Source organism: Cryptomeria japonica, chromosome 3, assembly GCF_030272615.1.
Source record: "Cryptomeria japonica chromosome 3, Sugi_1.0, whole genome shotgun sequence".
NCBI classification, from domain to species: Eukaryota; Viridiplantae; Streptophyta; class Pinopsida; order Cupressales; family Cupressaceae; genus Cryptomeria; species Cryptomeria japonica.
Window position 1 is genome coordinate 134,718,290 of NC_081407.1, and position 22,295 is coordinate 134,740,584.

A 22,295-nucleotide genomic window follows, 5' to 3' on the forward strand; every position below is an offset into this window, starting at 1 on the left:
TTATAAGTGTGTTATGTTGCGTTTATGTTTATGTTGTTGCCGAGAGGTTCCCGTCAAGTAGTTGGGAGTTGGTGACGGTTGGCAACTTGGCCAACCGTCAGGTCTATATATTGTTTGGTTGGAACCTCGGCAGGGGGATTATGTATGGACAATTCTGGACATTGGAATAAAGATATAACTTTCTGGTCTAATTATTGCCATTTGTCATTTATGTTATGATGTACAATTGTTCTGTTTCATGAATACCTGGTACGTGCAGGGAATACTGTGTTATCTGATTATTCACCAACTACACATTTAGAACTAAACATCCTTAGAAGATTGAACCAAGTGGCTGAATTACTAAGCAAGCTAAATTAAAAGAGCTTGGAAAAACATACACAATTGATACTAAATCCATAAGTTGTTGTAGCAAAGCTAAAATGGCCATTGTTAGAGCATTGAGAGATCTAACTTGAGGTCCAATCCTTGCATACTAGAATTCCTTCTATCCATGGAGGAAGCGTATAATTTTGGGCATTTTAGTCTATGATGGAATTTGTTCACCAAAAGAACGGCAAACATTTTGGTGAAAAAATCCATTGTTGGAACTTGGGGAAGCAATCAACTTTTCTAAAAAGTTGTAAATGCTATAGTTGATGGTCACTTGGAACAAGTAGACAGAGCTTTGGTTCTAAAGTCATCAATTGTGGCCACATGCAAGTCTCAACCAAACAAAGAGGGCTGAGGAGTTTCACAACCCTAATTATGCCTTAAATGACTCCAAAATTACTTCTGTCAAAATCATTTTGGACATGCAAAGCTAGTTGTCACTAGCACACAACGAACTCTTGAAAGGCCTTCCAAAGCTTGAGCCACATATGCCTTTCATCCTACAGAACATGATCATCCATAATGACAAGTTCCAATGCCCTATCAACCATCACTTCTTTGGATTGAATGAGGGATTGTTTCTTGGGCATTCCTGGACCAAAAACTTATCCAAGACCAACATTTGCTCAACAAGAATCTCAAATGATGGTGAACCAAGAACTAACTGATTCTCTACAATTTCCCCATGACTTACAAATGACAGAAGCTATGAGAAATATGTTTCAAGCGGTCCATCATTCGAATTTTCATATTCGATTCTGATAGTGAAGGGAAAACACAAAGAAGGGGCAGTCCAAAATTTTCCAACATAAGATATTGAAAAATTTAAGAGTTATCTAAAACTCATTAAAAAAACCCATGCAGGATGTCCACACCAAATTTCATGATGACCAAGCATAGCTCCGGTAGGACATTTGGAATCAAAGAGGCTCTTAGAACAAAGATACATATTCATATGGGAGAAAGGCTAAGAGATCTCACTAGATTTTCTTGAATGGAATATCATATACATTGATGTGGATCTAAGAGAGATCTGGTGGACAACACTCTAAATTGCTAGAACTGAAATGTGTATAAATGGAAGCAAAAGTTAAACAAGGATTCAATAATAGGGATAACATTCATAAATAATCCATAATAAAGATATATGACTAATACAAATTTAATTAATTTATACATTATTTCTATTCTCTCAAAGGAGGTGAATGGTTGTCTATCTTCCTCCTCTTTCTTGTTTTATAACTACCTACATATGTACATATGAATATCCAATGCAGCAAAAGGAAAAGGGCTGTTATGGAAGCTGACAGGACTTTTGTTCCACTTGTCTTATAACATTCCATCAATTACTATTGAACTGCATTAAATATAACTGTCCTTTGGGGGGTATCACCCAACATAGGACAGGAACATAGGTAACATCAAGGCATACTACTACTGTCAATGTCTTGCGACACTGGAATTGTTGATGCAGCATATATACAGCGGGATTAAATAGGCCTTGATGGAGTATAATATTGAGTTTGGGGTGCCATAGGCCAGGATTAAACAGGCCTCGATGGAGTAGAATATCGAGCTTGGGGTACCATAGGCCAGGATTGAACAGGCCTTGATGGAGTAGAATGACGAGCTTGGGGTACCATAGGACATTGAACATGGTTTGGTGTTATTATAGACCACAGAAGATGGATTTGCCTTGCCACAGACCATGGAATTGGGTTGGGCATTGTAAAAAACCATGATATTGATTTTGCAGTACTGCCAGTAATAGTTTTAGAGTTGCCACTTGGATAAAGTACACAAGAAGTAATTGAGAATCCCACGTGATTAATAAACTTCAACATCAGAAAACTAAGAAACATGAGGATGTCCAAAGAAAACAAGGTCAATGACCAAACATCAGAAATTCATCTGAGTTGCAGGCTATTAGAATATTAAAATAATGTTAATTTTAGTATTAATGCTCAATAGTGTATATTCTATTTTAGTAAGATCTTCTACGATCTTCTCAGCAGTTTCTTATTAGAAACTTGCTATTCTTGTAAATACTCTTGTATTATTTATGAGCGTCTTGCTCATTCTGTAAATTAATCAATTCTTTGAAATCCATTGCGTGTCTCGCACTGTTTTACAGGCTAAATTTTCCTAAAAATTAATATAGAGGTGACTTTCACCCTTGACGATTTTGCAATTCCTTTTTCTTTTTTGGCTCTGTAACATATACTATGAAAATTTTCTGTACACCCAGTCTCAAAAGGAAGCACAAGTTAATCCAACTGGATCAATTTATATAAATATTTTTTTGTGGTTTATCTTTAACAGTATAAATATTTCTTTTGGTCTATATAAGAAAATTCCAGAATAATTAGGATGTCTGGGAAGGAGGGCCCATCCTGTGAAATGTTACTCTAGTGCTTGATCTCCTCAACCTTTTGAAATAAAAACATGGCCTTTTACTGCAGCAGTGGTAACAAACAACACTTTTGCCCGTTTTGTAAATTTTCCTATATATTAGTGGAAGTCTCCTTTTGTTTGTTAAAAACAAAAAAAACAAAATTGATGAGCAATAAACATTGTAGCATAGAAAAAGAGAATTCATCTCAAACTGCTAGAACCTATATATTTTGCATAAATGGAATAAAAAAGAGTACCTTTAGGCAATAAATAAACTCCTCATTATCATCTGACGATAATGATAAATTTTCAAGCACCAAAACTATAAAATAAACAATATCCTGCACTTGAAAACAACTACAATGCATCAGACAAGTATAACATGAAAATATGCATGTATTAAAATCAACGAAACCAATTCAATAGTAAAAAAATTTATGAATTCAAAAGCTGTTTTGACCCTTGCAAAATAATATCTAATAAAAAGATATACCAATGGGAAAACATTGTTTAGTTCTGCATATCCTCTTTCCATAGCAGTTCTAACTGTTGAGTCAAGGGCAAGATCCAAGAAAATAAGATCCCTAAGCCTTTCATGTGATCTAAGTAGAGAAGGACGAAGTTCCAACCTTGACTCTACAAGTGCCTGTATCAATACTTCACATCAGATAAATTTACAATATCTTGAAAGATATAATATTATAAAACCTGAATAAATTAAAAAAAAACTTCTACAGACATGTCATGAGCAACACCCTGATTCGAATAAAGGACATGAAGCCTACAACTCACCTCAAGGAGCACAACCACCTTATTGTCTTCAACATGCTCTAGAACACATTTTAGTAGTCCCTAATAATGTGGTTAACCGTTAAACATTAGAACTATTGCTCTATCAGAAATAAATATCAACAGAAAGAGAATTGATTACCTAAAAACCAAATTAGAAACAGCTGGTAGTCTACAACAAATTTTACAATGTAGGATATTTTTCATTAATTAAATGCCTCATCTAACATAAAAATAGAAAGAAATATTACAGGCAATTCAGGTGACAAACCACTGACAGGTTGAACTTGTAATCCACCCATAAAATCATGACCCTAAAGTAAAATAATGGGTGAGTGGTTAGACATTCCATAAAAATTTATCAAAAAAATAGATCATTATAATTTTCATGGAAATGTATGTCAAAGATATTACCTGTGCCTTATAACCCATGCATGTTGCAATGGCAGAATCAAGGTCTGCTCCAGAGTGGACAGCCTGAAAAAATCAATATCAATTAAGTCAATCATGTTTCCATGCAAACTTAAAGATGTGAACATTTTCAACACAAGCATGTAATGTCCCTTTCTAGGTGATAGAAGGCTGTGAGCCCCACTCACCTATGTGTGAAAAATGCAGTGGTGAATGGATGTTTGTATATAGGAAGAATAAGTACAAGTAACTATATGTGTACTGTATTGTTTTCCTGACAAATAAAAGGGAAATTCTTATATTTAAGGATATTCCTACTTTTTACAACGTGATACCAAGCTTTGAGTAACCTTGGTGATTCCCCTAGATGTGTTACATCCTACCCTGGTTTCTGTTTGGTGTAGTTGAGAGTCATATTGGAGATTTTAACAGCTCATTGTGATTTAATTTTGACTCTAAGAGATATAGTCCTATTTCTAGGCTACATTTGAGGACAATGGAAACTTTGGATTGTAGCATGCCTATAGTCATTCAATTCAGCTTCGAGTCTTCTAATTTGGGGTTTTTACACTTTAGGTATCCAAGATGTCAATCTTAAGTAATGATATGTCCTTTGGGATATTTCTAAGCTCGGTGAATTTAATTCAAATTCAATTTAATGTCATTTTAGATATGATAGAATTTTGGCTTAAAACCAAAAAAAAGATTCTAACGTCTAAGGATATGAATTTAAATTTAAAAGGGGATCAATTTTCGCATATTTAATGTATTGAAAGGTTTTTTGTGAGCAAAGTAAAAAAAAAAGAGTGGCTAGATTAAAAGAGCTTTTTTGGTGAAAGTAAGGCATCTTTGCATTTCAAAAAAAAAAAACTATTCTATTCTTCGTGGCAGCTGTGTAAAAGAAAAAGCTTACAAATTTGAGGACAAAAACATTCAAAACTCAAATTTAAAGAGTGTGACAATTTGATTACAGTGGATAGATTCATACAAAGTTTGTAGTTGTGCATCCAAAGGGATTCCGATCAGAATTTTTGGATGGTTTGAATAGGGTTTGGCTTGGGAATTTTGTGAACAGCCTATTCTTCTTTTGTAATAAATCTTCATTATTTAGTAGATGCAAATACTAGGTGAATTTCTTTCAAGCTATGATACTATTTATATTTATGTGGTTTTCCTTGCATTGTATGCCAATGAAATGTTGATGTTTTAAGATGTCACCTTCTTGACAATACAAAACAAAATAATTTAGGATTTAATAAAAATTTGAATACAAACCTAGATTTAGGTGACTATAGAAGATTACAAAAAGCTACAAGCAAATTTACAAATCATGCAAAATGCAAAAATTAGTTAAAATCCAATATGAGAGTATGGAGAGATTAATATGAAAAATAAATTACATGTACTTATGTATTATGTAAACTTCAAAAATAAGGGGCAATTAAATAATTACATCAACACCCCTCCTTAAGTGCAACTTGGGAGAAATATGAAACATGAAATAAATCCCAACAACTAGGGTTGATCAGGTACCCATTTACAATGATGATACCCCTCAAAAGATGAGAAGCAGAAAATCTGTAGGGAAAAACTCCCCCAAGAGAGGACAAAGAGAGTATTATGAATGAATTTGGATCTATGACTACAACTCATCCATAGGAGCAAGTGCCAAGAAGTTTCAAGAACATTAACCATGATGAATGGCTCTCGATTTGAGATGTAAGTTGTTGTGAATTAGACACAAGATTCATGATTATTTACAACAGGCTCTCAATCTGAGATGTGAACTCAAGTGAATCAAGCTATGTCAAGTCACAAGCAAGATGTGAAAAAGAGAAAACTAGAGGATCTAGACAGACATATGAGCTTTCATCAAGATGAAGGTAGGATCACAATGCAAGCCTTTTGACTACATTCTCATCCCTTTATTATTTCCTAGTGTGTAGAAACACCTATGCATGAAACCCCCTAGGATGAAACTTTATTTTAGTTCATGATTAAAAAATGCCCATGTATAATTGCCCCAAAATGACAAGTAAATGAGATGATAGCACTTAAAAATCGAGCATATTTGCATAAATACCCCACCAAAATAACACAATCAAGAAACCTCTCCAACAAATTATACTAATGGAAATTCATACTTGGTGCATTTATAGTTTCCACTTGGTGCAATTATAGTTTCCACTTGCCAAATCAATGAAGTGGTCTCAATCTCAATATATTACAAATGTCAAAACATAGGCAACAAAGCTGAACACCATTTTTTTATATAAAATTAAATGATCACACTACATACAATCAAAATTAAACGAAAAAATTATGCAATTTCAAAAACATTGCACCTAAAAACAATATTGTGTCAACCTGAATAGAGCCCGGAAGTTCCCAAAATGAGAACTGCTTGACTCACCTACGAAAATCTGCAATTTCTAGAAAACCAAACATCAAAATCTGAGAGAATTCAGATCTTGCTATTGTTGTGTGGTAAACACACACAGCCCATTGCAAATGGGGACCGCTCTTTTTTTTTGCTTTTTAGCTTAGTGTTGTGCTTAGTTTTGTTTTAGCTTTAGCAAATAATTTTGATCTTTTAGCCTTTGGAAGGAGGTAGTAATATCTTGTGCATATGGATGGGAATGCATTATGCAATCCATGGAGTAAGTGTAAGAGTTCTTCTGGAATAGGTGAGTCAAGTTAGGAATTCCAAGTCTCGAATGAGGAATGAATGATTAGTCCTTGAGGAAAATAGAAAAAAAAATCTGAATGTCATGAAAATTGCAACACTTAGATGTAGATGAAAGAAGAAGTCCTAAGGTTGGATAGGGAATGGAATGAGAATTCCACGGTTTGAGAATGGAATGACCAAATTTTCCAAGGATTGAATTTCACGATGTAAAATCCATGTTTGAGGTGGATTTCCCTTAAGAAATCCACCTCTAGGTCACGATCCCCTTCACAATCCAGAATTGGGATGAGGATTATTGGAAAATTCCTAAGTTAAAGTGTGGGAATCCATGTTTGAAGTGTAGAAATTCAGAGATGAGATATGGAATTCCTAAATCAGAATAAGAGATCCAAAGTTGAAATGAGGAATTCTTGAGTTAGAATGGGAAAAACCAATGCAAAGTCCATCTTCATCATGGAATTCCACCTCAAATTCCGGCTCCAACATGGAATTGCACTAAAAAATCCATCTCTAGCTTGGATTCACGCCTAACAATCCGTTTCCATCCCTAAAATGCACAAGGAAAGTCTACTTGAAACAATGTAAAATCCTCCTTTTCCTTCGAATCATGCTGGATTGTCCCTGTAAAAGTGGAATTTGCACCCTAGTTTATCCTTGCACAAGCTCAAAGCCGCCTTCCTAGTCCTTGCACAAGGTGAGATCCCGTCTGCCTTGTCCATGACCATCTTGCAAACCTGCCTTCGTTAGTCCTCAATCACATCTCAAACGCGCCCTTTGTTGTCCTTGAATAAGGTGAAAACCCTCCCACATTTGTCCTTGCATAGCCTCAAAATGCACTGAAATATGCCAACTAGGAATTGGGCCCAATATGATGGTTTTGGTTTGACTTGAAATATTTGACCAGTGAATGTATTTTGGGTTTTTGATGAGTTTTGATGTTTTTGAGGTGTTTGCTTGTTCAATGAGCGATGCAAAATGATATAGAAATGCAAAATACAAACTAATAATTGACTGAAACCAAAACTCAGAATTCTGATTTAATTGCAACAAATAATGAATTCAAAGAATGAACAAATTCTAACATTCAAGGGCAAACTGGCATACCAGGTGTCCAGCGTTAGCCTGGTAGGAGTGGTTTTATTGCTTGAACTAGTGAATTGGCCAATACATGTGCTTTTATTTGCCACCAATGGCACCAATGAGTTTTATTTACTTCAAAAATAATTACCAAAAACAAATTATAAATGTACAATGCAAATCCTTCAGGGTCACCAAGCTAGATTCCTAAATTCTAACAATTTTCCTCAATGAAATGCTCATGTACACCACATATGTTCCAATTCTCTTGAAAAACCCTTGGATTCGCTGAAGTTATTCATCAACAATGAATTCCAGACCAAATTGTGTTGCTAAAACCCTCCAAATTATTTATTTGACCTCACAGGCCATGAATGAATGGTATGGCCCTGCTGTAGATGGTACGGCCAGCAATATTTAACACTTATTTTGCTGGAAATGTTCTCCAAACTGCTCAGATCTGCTGATGATGTCTCAAACCTGCTGTAAATATAATATCTCCTCTAAATCTTGACCCCAAATGGCCTGAAAGAGGATTCTTGAATGCTGCAATTGAGTTGGATTTCATCCAAACACTGAAGAAGATTGAGAGTTTTCGTTCCCAACCTGAAATCCAACTGAAGCTTGTTGTTGCAGACCTCTCCAAGGATGAAAGTATATAAAAAATGAATCAAAAAATGATGAAAAATGACCTCCAAATGGCTTTTTAAAAGGCTCCTAACCCTAGGTCGTCACTTTTAGGGTTTCCCTATTTTCAACTTATTATTTTTAATAAAATCTATGTCTTTCTTTAAAAATTGACCCCTCAGGCATTATACTTTATTATTATAATGTTTTCCCCTCTTTATCACAACATTTTATGCCTCAAACGCCTAGGAAAAAGGGGGCCAACTTATTATAAGTTATTTTATTATAAAGTGATTATAATATCACTTTAATATAATTTATTTAAATCCATAAATATTTCCTTATTTATTCATAAAATGCAATCCGAGACTCAGATCTGAATTCCGTCTGAAGCACTATGATCACTGATGTTGCCTGAGTCCTGCAGGCCAACTGACAAATTCCTCCTAAAAAGTAGGGACTCGCCCTAAAAATAGAAACCTCTCTTCAAACACTTGTAGCCGCTCAAAAGGATCCTGCTCTACTCCCTCGTCCCTCTAGTGGTCATCCAATCAATTGCCAATTCTCCCTAAAAAATAGGAGACTTCCCTAAAAAGTAGGAACAATCGTTTGAAGGTCCAAAACGGCTCACAAAGCCCCTGCAAAGCGTCATGACCCTCAGAATGAATCCCCTAACCATACCATTGACCTACGGGAACTCAAATGATATTGCAACATACTAGAGCTACATCAGCAAATTAGTGGGGAGAAGGCACTCAAATCTAGAGATCCTACCTGGCAAAAGTCTAGAGATTGCACTGGACTTGTGACTTTTTCAGATATTTGTTTTAGATAATTATTTGTTAGATGAATAAAGCTCATTGGAATCATTAGCTACAGCTAGAGGTGCTTCAATCATTTTATTTCTCATTTCAAGAAAAGATTGGTTACATTTGTCCTTGCATAGCCTCAAAATGCACCTACCCTGGTCTTGGACTGCCTTCAAACTACACCTTAATGTCCTTGGATAGGTGGGATTTTGCACAGCAGTGCCTCTACACCTCTGATTTGCGCCCTTGCAGTCCTCGGCATGATGAGAAATGTGCCCTACTGTCCTTGTACTTATATAAATTTCACCTAGGAGTAGAGCTGGCCAACTTGGATTAAAGGATAAAAATCCTCTTCAAAACGTGTAAAAGTCAAGTGCAAATGCATAAGGATGATATAAGACTGACTTAACATACTGCAAAAATCAAAAGGAAGACACCAACTAAACAAATTAACACAATGAACAAGGAGAACACCAAAATACCTTGGGAAAACCTTCCTCTTGAAGGTGAAAAAGCCAGCAATCAAATCTCTGATTATATTTAGTAAATCTGAATGAATCTTTACAAGTTTGCTTCACCTATTGAAGCTATATGAACAAATTAAGTCATCATATGCATTTGATCTACACTAGGGCATTCAAACTGTCTTCAATCTAATTCGCACATGCTGATGATGTGATCCTATCTATTGAGGATGAGTTCGCTTGATTGAGAAATGTATTCGCTTGACTGAATACTGAATTCACTTGCCAAGGAAAGGATTCGCTAAGCTGGATGAATTCGCTGATCTGAGTATATTCACTCTGCTGGAAGTGTGTTGTAATTTGCTGAATGAATTGATACTAATGAATGACATTTACACCTTGTATATATATGCAAGACACACCCTTTCATAGTGGGTCGGGCCTTAAGCAATATAGGATAAAAACAATAACAATAATATAATAGGGTCGGCCCTATAAGCAATATGACATTCCATTATAAGTTTGGCCAAATACAAGTTATATTTTAATCTTGCACATCCATCATGACTAAGGCCGCTAGGCCAATTAGTCATTCATACGCTAGGTCAGCCTTAGAAGGAATCCAACCTAGCTACAAACATCAACACTCCCTCTTAGCTAGGGAGGAGTCCTCAATATCTGGGTCACCTAGTGACATCCATCATGGCTACTCCCAGAGGGTGGGTCCATCATGGCTACTCCCATGTATGAAAATGCAAATAAACACAAGTGCTCATCACAGAATCACTCAACGTGATGTCATTTCATCATGACGTTCACCATGGCTACTCCCAGAGGCTGAATAAACACAAGTGCTAAGTTTTTGGAATCTCTCACATGACATCTACCATGGCTACTCCCAGAAGGTGGAACAAGAGCTTTTACCTCAAGCTTCTCTCGCAGAGAAGAATGCACTAACAAGGGCTTGCACCACAAACTTCTCTTGTAGAGAAGAATGCATTAACAAGGGCTTGCACCTCAAACTTCTCTCGCAGAGAAGAATGCATTATAGTACATCTCAAGAAATCACTGATGCTAAGACTCCCTCTCAGCAAGGTCTTCATTCTCCACAACTCCAAGCTTGTCTCAAAAATGCTCAAACTTCACTTTGGCAAGAGGCTTGGTGAGAATATCGACTGTTTGATCAACAAAGTGTACCTCAATTGAATAGCATTCCTTTGCACCATATCTATAATATAGTGATATTTGATCTCCTCATGCTTTCATCTATCATGAAACACAGGATTGACAAGTAGCTTCACACAGCTTGATTATTACAATGAATAACAGTCAGCTCCAATGATTGCTCAACCAATCCTCCAAGGATCTTTTGAAGCCACACTGCTTCTCGGGCTGCCATACAGGCTGCAATATATTTTGCCTCTGTGGTGCTCACTGTCGCTGAAGACAGCTTCTTGCTACATCAAGTCATCAAAGCAGACCACAAACTAAAGCAACAGCTAGAGGTGCTCCTCTGATCAGTTACACTCCAACATAGCAAATATCTGGTCTAGTATAAACAATCCAGTTTGCTGCCTATACATGGTAGGATCTACCAAATCTTCATGATGATGTGGTTCCCTCTGAAACCCAAGTTCTTGCATCAATCTCCTGACCTCCTCGTCCAAGGTTACCTCTATTTGGTTTGTCAGACTCCCTTTGAAAGCTAATTCCTCCTCTTCAAAGAATGATTGCAAAGGTCAACCTGAATAGGTTCTTCCTCATTGAGAGATGTCTCTAGTCATGCGTTGCCAACTTAGTCAAGGCAGAAAGTTGTGACTCCATTCTTCAGCCTGCGTGACTTCCTCACGAGATGCATCAAGTTCTTCCTCCCTTGAATGCAATTTCTCATCATCCTTATGCTCCTTAGTCCGTCCTAAAGCATTTCAGAGAGATTACAAATAGTTCATAGAATCAAACTATCTTGAATAGAAATATCAATGCTAGAAGCATACATGATTCACTATCCCAATGCATGAATTAATAACTTCATAGAAGATTGATGAACATTATTCAATGATACAAACATAAAAAATACTTATCTCTTTATTGTTGGTACCCATGGATTTAGTCTTGAAACTGTGTCTCATCTTTTCATCCACAGAGACTGAGACACTCAATCCAGGAACATTGCCCTTCACGTCTGAGACACACCAATCCTTTCTAAGTGTTAACTTAGAAATCATGCCAAGGGTCTCAATGATACACGACTTCCAAGGATGAACCCCCACACCCAAGTATTAGCTTCCAGAAATGATGTGTAAATTTGGACCTAAGTTTGCCATGCCTGGTACAATGCGCCAAGACTGAAAATGTTTAACGACTTACAGATTGAATAGGCTGCCCTATAGAAAGCTCACGTTCAGCTCCTAAATCTTCATATGCTCCTCCAAAAAATGCATAAGCCTCCAAACTTACTCACGCATATGTAAAAATGATAGCCAAGCCAACAAACAATGATAGCCAATGCAACGACACACAAATTCGGCACTAGCAATATAATTTTAGGGAATAGAGAGATCCCATGAAGGCAACAAATAAACTATGGCCTACAACAAATATGATGCCCTAGCAAAAAGAAACATTTCCTCCAGTATAGATATCGCATTCAACAAACAAACAAGCAGATGGATATAGCAAATGCCCTTGCGTAGAGTTTGGTGATGGCCAACCAAGTTGCAGATGCGTATGACCAACAAGAAAGGAAACCATCTAATAATGGAAACACGGCATGACTAAGGAGCAAACAATAGGTTCGCTAACCAATACATCAATCATGTGGATCTTGATCAAGTTAATGCCGAAAATAAGAAATCGCCAAAGAGAGGGGTCAAGTTGTGTGCCAAATGGAATGGTGCATCTCGAAACCACAATATCACTACTATCAAGAGCACCGAACACATGGAATGGTATGCTCTGAAATAAGCCAACCACGCATATGATCCAAAATATGGGCCGATCTATATACTATCCATACAGCTCAAAGAAATAGATGCAGCCAACCCTTGACCATGCCATTAATAGCTCCAACCCAAAAAGAGGGCCTACGCAATGATAATATTAGAGCTCATTCCCTCAAGTCACAAACCTTGTGATTTGACCACCAAGAGGTCGCCAAAAAATACCACGAAGATGTAGCTCCTTAAAGAAATTGCACAACCAAACAAATCAATGCAGTGACGGATCAAGTTTGCAGGCCACTAGTCGAATCAAATGAAATGCCAATCACTGAGATATATAAAACAATCTCCAATAACCCATGATCACAAAGGAAATATGTGCTTGCAATCACGACAGTAAGGAAAGACTCACTGCAACCAAGCAATAAGAAATGAAATCGCTCGATGAGAACCAATGCCTGATGTGCTACCAATAAGAAAAGTGGATCTAGGACCCTGTCTCCAGATATGCCTATGCACTTAAAGTCTCTGGAAACTCTCGATGCCAATAGTTTGACCAAATGTCGTGAGTTTCAGAATAGTACAAAACTGCCAATATTGTGATAATATCATTATGTCAGACAGACTCTAGGCAAACGGTTCCCACATCTTTAAGAATCATAGTGAAATTATCTTAATTCACGACACCGTCGATATAATCAAAACAAACCCTATATCAGGTAGAGAGGGATCCACGTCAAACAGGAATAATAAATCTCGCAAGGCTTGTGCAAAGAAAGTGATAATTCAACACCGATAGTGGGTTTCATCAATACTAAAGCATTTCACACACTTTTCTTATTTGAACTGAATTCGGTAGAACATATATCGCTAATATTTACTGGATGTCTCAACAGACAACATTCATAGCCAACTCGATACCTCCTTTCAAGTATCTGGCGAAGATCAATTTCTTATTACAATGTGGAGCATTAAATGTCGTCCCGGCTTCACACTTGCCCTTCCAGTCAGAAGGCAATGGAAGTAATATCTTCCCTGTTGCCACAAAGTAAGTGCATCTCCTTCATCTCAGGCAAGATCGCCAGACATATTCCAATCTAATCAAATATTCTTAAACCTGGCTCTAATACCATGTTGATTTTTAGATCAGAATGATAGCAATTAAACAAATTAACACAATGAACAAGGAGAACACCAAAATACCATGGGAAAACCTTCCTCTTGAAGGTGATAAACCAAACAATCAAATATCTGATTATATTTACCAAAACTGAATGAATCTTTACAAGTTTGCTTCGCCTATTGAAGCTATATGAACAATTAAATCATCATATGCATTTGATCCGCACTAGGGCATTCAAACTGTCTTCAATCTAATTCGCACATGATGATGATGTGATCCTATCTGGTGAGGATGAGTTCGCTTGATTGAGAAATGTATTCGCTTGACTGAATACTAAATTCGCTTGCCAAGGAAAGGATTAGCTATGCTGGATGAATTCACTGATCTGAGTATATTCGCTCTGTTGGAAGTGTATTGTAATTCGCTGAATGAATTGATACTAATGAATGACATTTACACCTTGTATATATATGCAAGAGGCACCCTTTTCATAGCGGGTTGGCCCTTAAGCAATATAGAATAAAAACAATAACAATAATATAATAGGGTCGGCCCTATAAGCAATATGAAATTCCATTATAAGGTCGGCCAAATACAAGTTATATTTTAATCTTGCACATCCATCATGACTAAGGCCGATAAGCCAATTAGTCATTCATTTGCTAGGTTGGCCTTAGAAGGAATCCAACCTAGCTACAAACATCAACACTTGAGAGGGGTTGGTTGATCATTGCCAAGGCAAACCATAACTAGAAGCGAAAGACACTCTCAATAAAGAGTGAAGGGAGGAAGTACGTCATCGACCTAAGGAATCAGGCAGTTAGTGAAGAACTAGCATCATCCAACTCATAGTCTAAAGATGGAGATCTCAAGATGGATAAAGAACATAGAGCGATGAAACCTAATGACAAAGGAGTACTTGAACTCGAAGATTGCTCGAAGGATGAAACAAGTTCCCTAAATGGTTTATTTCACTGGCAGATGGAGGACTACAAAGTCTTCCACCCCAAGTGCAGCATGCTATAGATTGGGGAGATTGAGGAAGTTGACAAGGGTACGGAGACTGCTACCTTTTTCCCTAAGTATGAAGAGTATAAGGAGCGAGTGGCATGAGTGGATGGCATGTTGATGCACCATTTTGAAAGAGACAAGATCATAAAGTACAAAGAGCCAAGTGTGAAGAAGATGAATTGGGGCAATGAAGACAACCCAAAGGTGATATTGGTTGGTGACAACTGGGACCCGGTACTAAAGGCGACTGCGTTCAAGATATTCATGGAACACAAGGAAACCTTCGCGTGATCGTAAAGGATCTAAAGGGGATACTGCTAGAGCTATGCGTACATAGAATCCCCCTCGTACCAAGTGCATAAACCATACGGAAGAGGCCCTATTGAATGAACAAAAACTATGTAAGATCCCTTCAAGGTTGTGCAATACTTTCGATTTTTTTTTTCTTTTGTTTGATGAATGGAACATTTATCAACTCAGAGCATATTCATATAGGTGCTTGATTGACATTCAATATGTAATGCAGATACAGGTCTAGAAATCCACTTTCTAATATGACTAATTTACAATTAAGCAACTGTTCAAAAATTAATATAAGACTTGTGCAAACCCAGTATAACCCACAAAGATATAACTATGGTAGCAATAACAATACTCAGATAATAATTATCTCAGACATACAAGATTATATTATGCTCTGTTTATGACTGATATGAAACCTTTAACACTCAAGAAATTAACAGTGACTGAGGGAAACAATCAGCTTTATCTAAAACGATATTTCTGCCCTTACAAGTTCACTCAGATTAAAAAATAACAGTAGATACTAAGTATATGACCATTAATAACTAAGTGGATAGCAGATATAAATTATTTCAGACCTGGAAACTTCGTGCAAACCTGGTAAATGTTAACAACAGCCTGTAGAGTGTTAGTAACCATCAGATGTGACCACATTCATCTATTTCCACCCTCCTGTGCCTCCAGTTTAGCATGAAATGGACCCAGCTTCACACGACCTGCTAATACTTCATAAATTGACCCTTAGCAGCAATTCCAACAGAGTCCATGTCTCAACAAACGCAGTACTACTACTAGAGATGACCACGTCACTGTAGCGATTCACTGTTCACACTACTGTAGCGAATTACTATTCACACCACTGTAGCAATTCACTATTCACCATTCACTGTGCATAATAGTCTTTACTGTTTTGCAAGCACCAAATAAACCCCCAAACTATATATTGCAACAGCATGGAGATTGATAGCTGAAAGGTATTTCGTCCTCAAAGCCCCAAGAAGATTATCTCCTCCAAAACTGAACAAGTAATTTCTTCAAATCAACCAAGCATGCTGGAAAAAGCATACAAAATGCCCTTATATCCTTTCCTCAAGAGGTCGACTCATCTTGCCTAGCAGATGTGGGATAAATGAAGTTCCCTTTTATTTAAATATTTTAATCTCCTCTTCATGGACACCCATGTACTTTAAGTGAAAGGGAACATTTAATATTTAAAACACACAACTTTATGTGTCCCACTAAAGGTATTAAACAATAATAAAGTTAATAACTTAATTTTAACTTTATTATTAAATAATAAATAAAACCAAATAACTATTATATCTCTAGTCAGTATTTAATCATTACCACTAACAAAAGTGTCATCCAAGAATTCACTACAAATACTGAATCACTGACCTGGCCACTAACTTACTATAAGTAGTAAGTATCTCAAAAACAAATCAGAATCACTCACAATTGAAACTGACTAGACCAAATATCCTCAAGATCCCTTAAATGTCTTGTTAGCCTACGAGACCATGGAGAAATAGGCTAACGACAACATAAAATGTGTACTAGAAAGGGGACATTAAAGTCCGCCCTTCCCAAACTTGCTTGTCCTCAAGCAATTTCATCTCTGGATGCTGCAAAATCTGCTCATTTTCCCACGTGGCATCCTCAACTGGCAAATTTTTCCATTTAACCAGATATTCCTTGATCGTCCTCCTCCGAAGTGTCCTCTCCCTGGTATCAATGAGAGCCTCTAGAGCCAATATCAGTTTCCCCTCCTCATCCAAGGGTGGCAACTCTACTGATGGAACTACATTATGGCCTAGAGCCTTTTTGAGCCTATAGACATGAAATACATTATACACCTTACTGTTAGCTGGCAATTCTAACTTCCAGGCCACCTCCCCAATGTGCTGAGTGACTCTAAATGGTCCATAGAATTGTGGATTAAGTCTTTCAACACCACTCCTCTTCAGAGAGGACTGACTATAAGGCTAAAGCCTTAGGTAAACCATATCACCAACCTCAAAGCTACATTCAACCCTGTGTTGATCAGCATATAATTTATGCTGGTTTTGCACTTGCTAGATGTTCTCCTTCAATTCTCTCATGATGTCCTAACTTTCCTACAATAAATCTCTTGCCTTGGTGTCATAACCTCTCTTTGGACATGGGATTAAATAAAGACGATAATTAAAACATTTATTAATTAACATTTAATAATATTGGAAAATCATCTCATTTATGAGACTTCACGATTTTCCTTTAATATATGATTATTAATATTTATTACTTGTTACGATTATTATTTATTATTATCGTTTTATTTTAATGTAACGTTCATATTTCAATTATTAATAATATATTAACTATTTAAGAAGTTTTACCATTAAAACATAAAATAGATATATTGAATATATTACACTGACCGAGTCAACTTAGTTCACTAATTAATATACATTGTATTATGTATATGAATCAACTATTATATGATTCGATTCTATGAGATAATTAATATGAATCGATTAATATATGAATTGATTCTATGTAATGCTTAATATATATGAATTGTTTAATATATAAATCAGTTCTATGTTATGATATGAATTGACTCTTTGTTAAAACGTGTTAAACGTGTTAATGCTTGACCGTTCTAAGTGGGGGGAGACGTGTTGGTTAGAGACATGCTGTTTGGAACAGGCATCATGTTAAGTATATGAGTTCGATATTTCCCTTCCATTAGATCATCGATCTCAGCATAAGATAGAAGCATATAACATTTGGTCCCGATATTCCAAGATATCCTAAAAGGGGACATTACAGACTGTATAGCAAAGATGGTCGATAAGTTTATAAAAAATGTTAAGGTGGCAGTCCATGTTTATAAACTAACAAACAGACTCATATGCAGTGACTGTATCAGAGAATAAAGCATCAAGGATATGAAGAAGATTGTACTAGCTTAATTTATTCACAAGTTCATTCAGATGCAGGATGGTGTGGCAGTATACAGTAGTCGATATCCACAATAGATAATCCTTGTACGCAGCGATTTCATACCAAGCGATGAAAATAGTATGCAATGATCAATCATTAATGAGCAGTAATTGGCATTGGCAGCGATAACAAACTAAACAGCAATTACCAAAGAAGTTTGTTTTGATAAAAGTGTTGGTTATATCATGGATAGGAGCATACTAGCTAGCAATTATATGACATTAAAACAATAACTCGTTTAAGAAAGAACAGTGATTAACAAAAGAGTTATATCCGAGAGTAGCGACCCATAGACCTGAACTAATCAATGTTTAAGTGGCCAACTCTCAAGGGAGCGATTAATAAATTAATACCTTGAGGAGATGCGACTTTATAATAAGTTGAAGATATGTTATTAATCGCATAAATCAAGGGGTGTGATTTCATTAAGTAAATAATGATTAATGTTAGGGACGTGCGATTCATTAAAAAGATGTGATTTGACTTTGGGTTGCAACCTCTTCCTTAATGACTCTTCTAGACTTAAATTAAGGGACATCCAGCATTCCTCCAAGAGAGGCATCGATTTTGGGAGCCTTTATTCCTTTGTATCCTTTATTAGATCTGCTCGTAGAGCATCGGCCTCTTGGCATATTTCGGTTGCATAGTTTGAAGGCAATATTCAGGGACAACAACATTGTTGCAAGTAGAGATCGATCATATCAGAAACAACATTTTAATCATTGTTGGAAGAATACATATTCATATCTGAAACAGCAACATATCACTACAAGCAATATCATCATATATATTGCATATATTTAAAGATTGAAATAAAAAAAGTAATTCATCGCTAGGTGATAGGAAGACAATATAGCATACTCTCCATTGTCAAATCAGAGAAGGCTAATATAATATTGAACAGCAAGATCGTCCTTGCACAATTGTTATCAGTTATATAAGATACAACAGTGATCAATATCCCATATATATATTTTGTTTTTTTGAATAATATTTTTGTTATCTATATATATCTGATCAATTGCATAATCTAACATTTATAAAATTACAAGTGGTATGAAAACTTCACATTTTGTGGTTAAATCGCATTGTTCCTAAAATGGGACATTACACTTGGGTACCCTGCTATCTCCAAAGAGTAAATCCAAGAAGTTAGGAGAATTGTATCCATACAAAGCCATGAACAGAATCATCTTAATGGACATATGATAGGTGGTATTGTAACAATACTCACCCAAGTGCAACCATCTAAGCCATGCCTTTTGCTGCCCTAACACAATTTCTAAGATAACCCTCAACCCACTTGTTCACTATTTTTGTTTGGCCATCAGTCTGTGAGTGATAACTGGTGCTAGGGGTGAGCTCAGTACCACTCTGTCTGAAAAGTTCCTGCCAGAACAAACTCAAGAACTTTTTGTCCCTGTCACTCACAATGTTTCTAGGCATCCCATGAAGTCTGAACACCTCCCTAAAGAACAAATCAGCCACCTAAGCTACTGTATAAGTGGCTACAATAGCAAAGAAGTGTGCGAATTTTGTTAACCTATCAACCACCACAAAAATGCAATCCTTAATCTGAACCTTGGGCAATCCTGTAATGAAATCCATCGATATGCTCTCCCATTTTTTATTTGGAATCGGTAAAGGCTGAAGTAAACCAGCTGGAAAGGTATGATCATTCTTGTTCTGTTTGCAAACTGGACACTCCCTAACATATTTTAGGACTTCATTCTTAAGCTCCTTCCATGTGAGCCTCTCCTGGATCTGCCTATAAGTCTTGAAGAACCTCGAGTGACCAGCCAATAGTGTGTCATGTGTGTCATGGAATGTCCTTAGGATCAACTCCTTAAAGTGTGAGGAAGGCACTAAATAAATTATGTCCTTATAGAAAATCAAATCATCAATCACTGAATACCTATCATCATGGATAGTGCCCTCAATCAATCCTATTGCCCACAGATCCTTTGCATACTCCACTGCAATTTTCTCCTTCCAATCAGCTGATATCTCAACCAAAGAGCATACGTGGGATCTCAGTGAAAGTACATCAGCAACCACATTTTTCTTACCTTTGACATAATTTCAAAATCATAGGCCTATAACTTGGTGACCCATTTTTGCTGCCTACCATTAAGATCCCTCTAACTCCATAGAATATTTGATGCCGTTATGGTCCATCTTGATCACAAATCTTCCCCTACCAGATAGGATCTAAATTTAGCCAACGCATGCATTATGGCTAACATCTCTCTATCATAAATGGAGTAGCTCTTCTCTACCCATCTCAATTTCCTGCTCTCAAATGCAATAGGGTGCTTTTCCTGCATTAAAACCGCACCAATCCCCTCCCCTGATGCATCACACTGTAACTCAAATGGTTTGGTGAAGTTAGGTAGTGCTAGAATTGAACAGGAAGACATCACCTATTTGAAGTGTTCAAAACACTTCTAGGTTGCTTCGGACCATTCAAAGGCCCATTTCTTCGTTAGATTTGTGAGTGGAGTTGCTGTCTATGAAAACCCCTTCACAAACCTCTTGTGAAAACCACACAAACCAAAGAATCCCTTGAGCTGAGTGAGATTAGGAGTCAACCAATCAATGATAGCTCTAATCTTTTCTAGATCCAATCTTACTGCATTTGCACTAATTATGTGACCAAGATATAGAAGCTCTACCATGCCAAATTCACATTTTGATTCCTTGGCATATAGAGACTCACTCTCCAAAATACTTAAGACCTATTCTAAGTGTTGCAAGTGTTCTTCCCAAGTCTTATTGAAAATTAGAATGTCATCAAAGAAAATCAATAAAAACTTCCGCAGTTGTTTCCCAAATACCTGATTCATGCAACCTAGAATGTAGTAGGAGCATTGGTTAGCCCAAACGGCATAACGAGGAACTCAAAATGGCCATAATGGCATCTGATCACAATGTCCTCTACCCTCATCCCGATCTAATGGTACCCTGATCTCAAATCTATTTTCGAGAAGTAACATGCTCCATGTAGTTCATCGATCAATTCATCAATCAATGGTATGGGGTATCTATTCTTAATTGTCTCCTTATTAAGGCCCTATAATCAATGCACATTCTCATCGTTCCATCTTTTTCCTTAACTAGGACCACTTTGAGGCAAATGGGCTCTTACCTCCTCCTCCAATTCTATCACATATTCTATTTGTCTCTCAAGAGGAACTCCATGAGGAATACTATCGAAGAGCTTAGTGTCACTGGATATTACCTTCTGAATATCTAGATGGCAACCCTTAACTTGTTGTTCAATAACTATAGGCATAACTAAACACTTTGCTGCCCACTCCACCTGATCATGCCTAAATAACCGTTCCATCCTCTTAAGTGAAACTACTCTGAGTCCTCCATCAACAAGTCCCCGAAGCACCACTTTCCTTCCCTAGTGCTCAAATCTCATCTCTAATTTCTCCAGGTTAAAAGTAAACTAAACTAAAGATATCATCCAAGTCATCCCCAGTATCACATCATAATCACCCATGTCTACCACATAGACATCATCTACCAGCTCATAATCTCCCAAACGCATGTGCAAATTGGTGATCTTTTGTCTACAAAGAAGCTTGTGCCCACTAGCTACCATCACTTTGAATCCATCATGCTCCTCTATCTGCAAACCCTTCTTAGCCACCAGTTGTGCACCAATGAAATTAGTTGTATCCCCTGTGTCTATCAGTGAAATTACTCGTTGGCCCTGTATCGTACCCCGCACCTTGAAGGTGATTGCCTTCTGAGCACCTGTTAATCATGCAATAGTCTTTTCATCTCCAAACTCCCCTTCTGACATATTCTCTTCATCACTACTTTCCGAATCAGATTGTTGTTCTGACTTCTTTGAAGTTGATTCTTCAACAGAAAAACACTCAATATGTTTGGCCTTTGCTTTAACAGTACACTTCTGTGAAGGGTCCCACAGTTCTCTGTAGTGAAAACAAAGTTTCTTCCTCTTGAGCTCATTCAACCGATCACTATCAAGTCTACCCGAATCATTTCAAGGTGGGTGAGAATCATTTTGGTTTATGTTTCTTGTCTTTGTCTTTTTTCTATGGATAACCCTTTGAGTGAAACCTGTTCCTTGAACTAGAAGCCTCCATGTCCCTAGCCTTCTTAATGGCTTCCTGCAATGTAGGTGGATTGAAAGCCTTAATCCATCCCCTCAACAGATCAACTAAACCATCCATAAACAGCACCATGAGCCTTCTCTGTGATATGTCAATAACTAACACTGAGAGTCTCTAAAACTCTGAAATATAAGTCTCCAGTGGTCCC

General features: G+C 36.9%; 1 protein-coding gene across 1 annotated transcript in view; it reads right to left on the reverse strand.

Annotated features, from left to right (window-relative positions):
• The window catches only part of LOC131027322 (alpha-glucan water dikinase 1, chloroplastic), a 262,802-nt gene that overhangs the window by 111,254 nt on the left and 129,253 nt on the right, over nucleotides 1-22,295 (reverse strand). The window contains exons 15-19 of the mRNA XM_057957336.2: nucleotides 3,970-4,032; nucleotides 3,807-3,869; nucleotides 3,559-3,618; nucleotides 3,260-3,412; nucleotides 3,024-3,107 (exon numbers count right to left, since the gene is read on the reverse strand). Of these exons, the coding sequence (XP_057813319.2) occupies nucleotides 3,024-3,107; nucleotides 3,260-3,412; nucleotides 3,559-3,618; nucleotides 3,807-3,869; nucleotides 3,970-4,032 (423 nt within the window). The remainder of the gene's footprint in view (nucleotides 1-3,023; nucleotides 3,108-3,259; nucleotides 3,413-3,558; nucleotides 3,619-3,806; nucleotides 3,870-3,969; nucleotides 4,033-22,295) is intronic.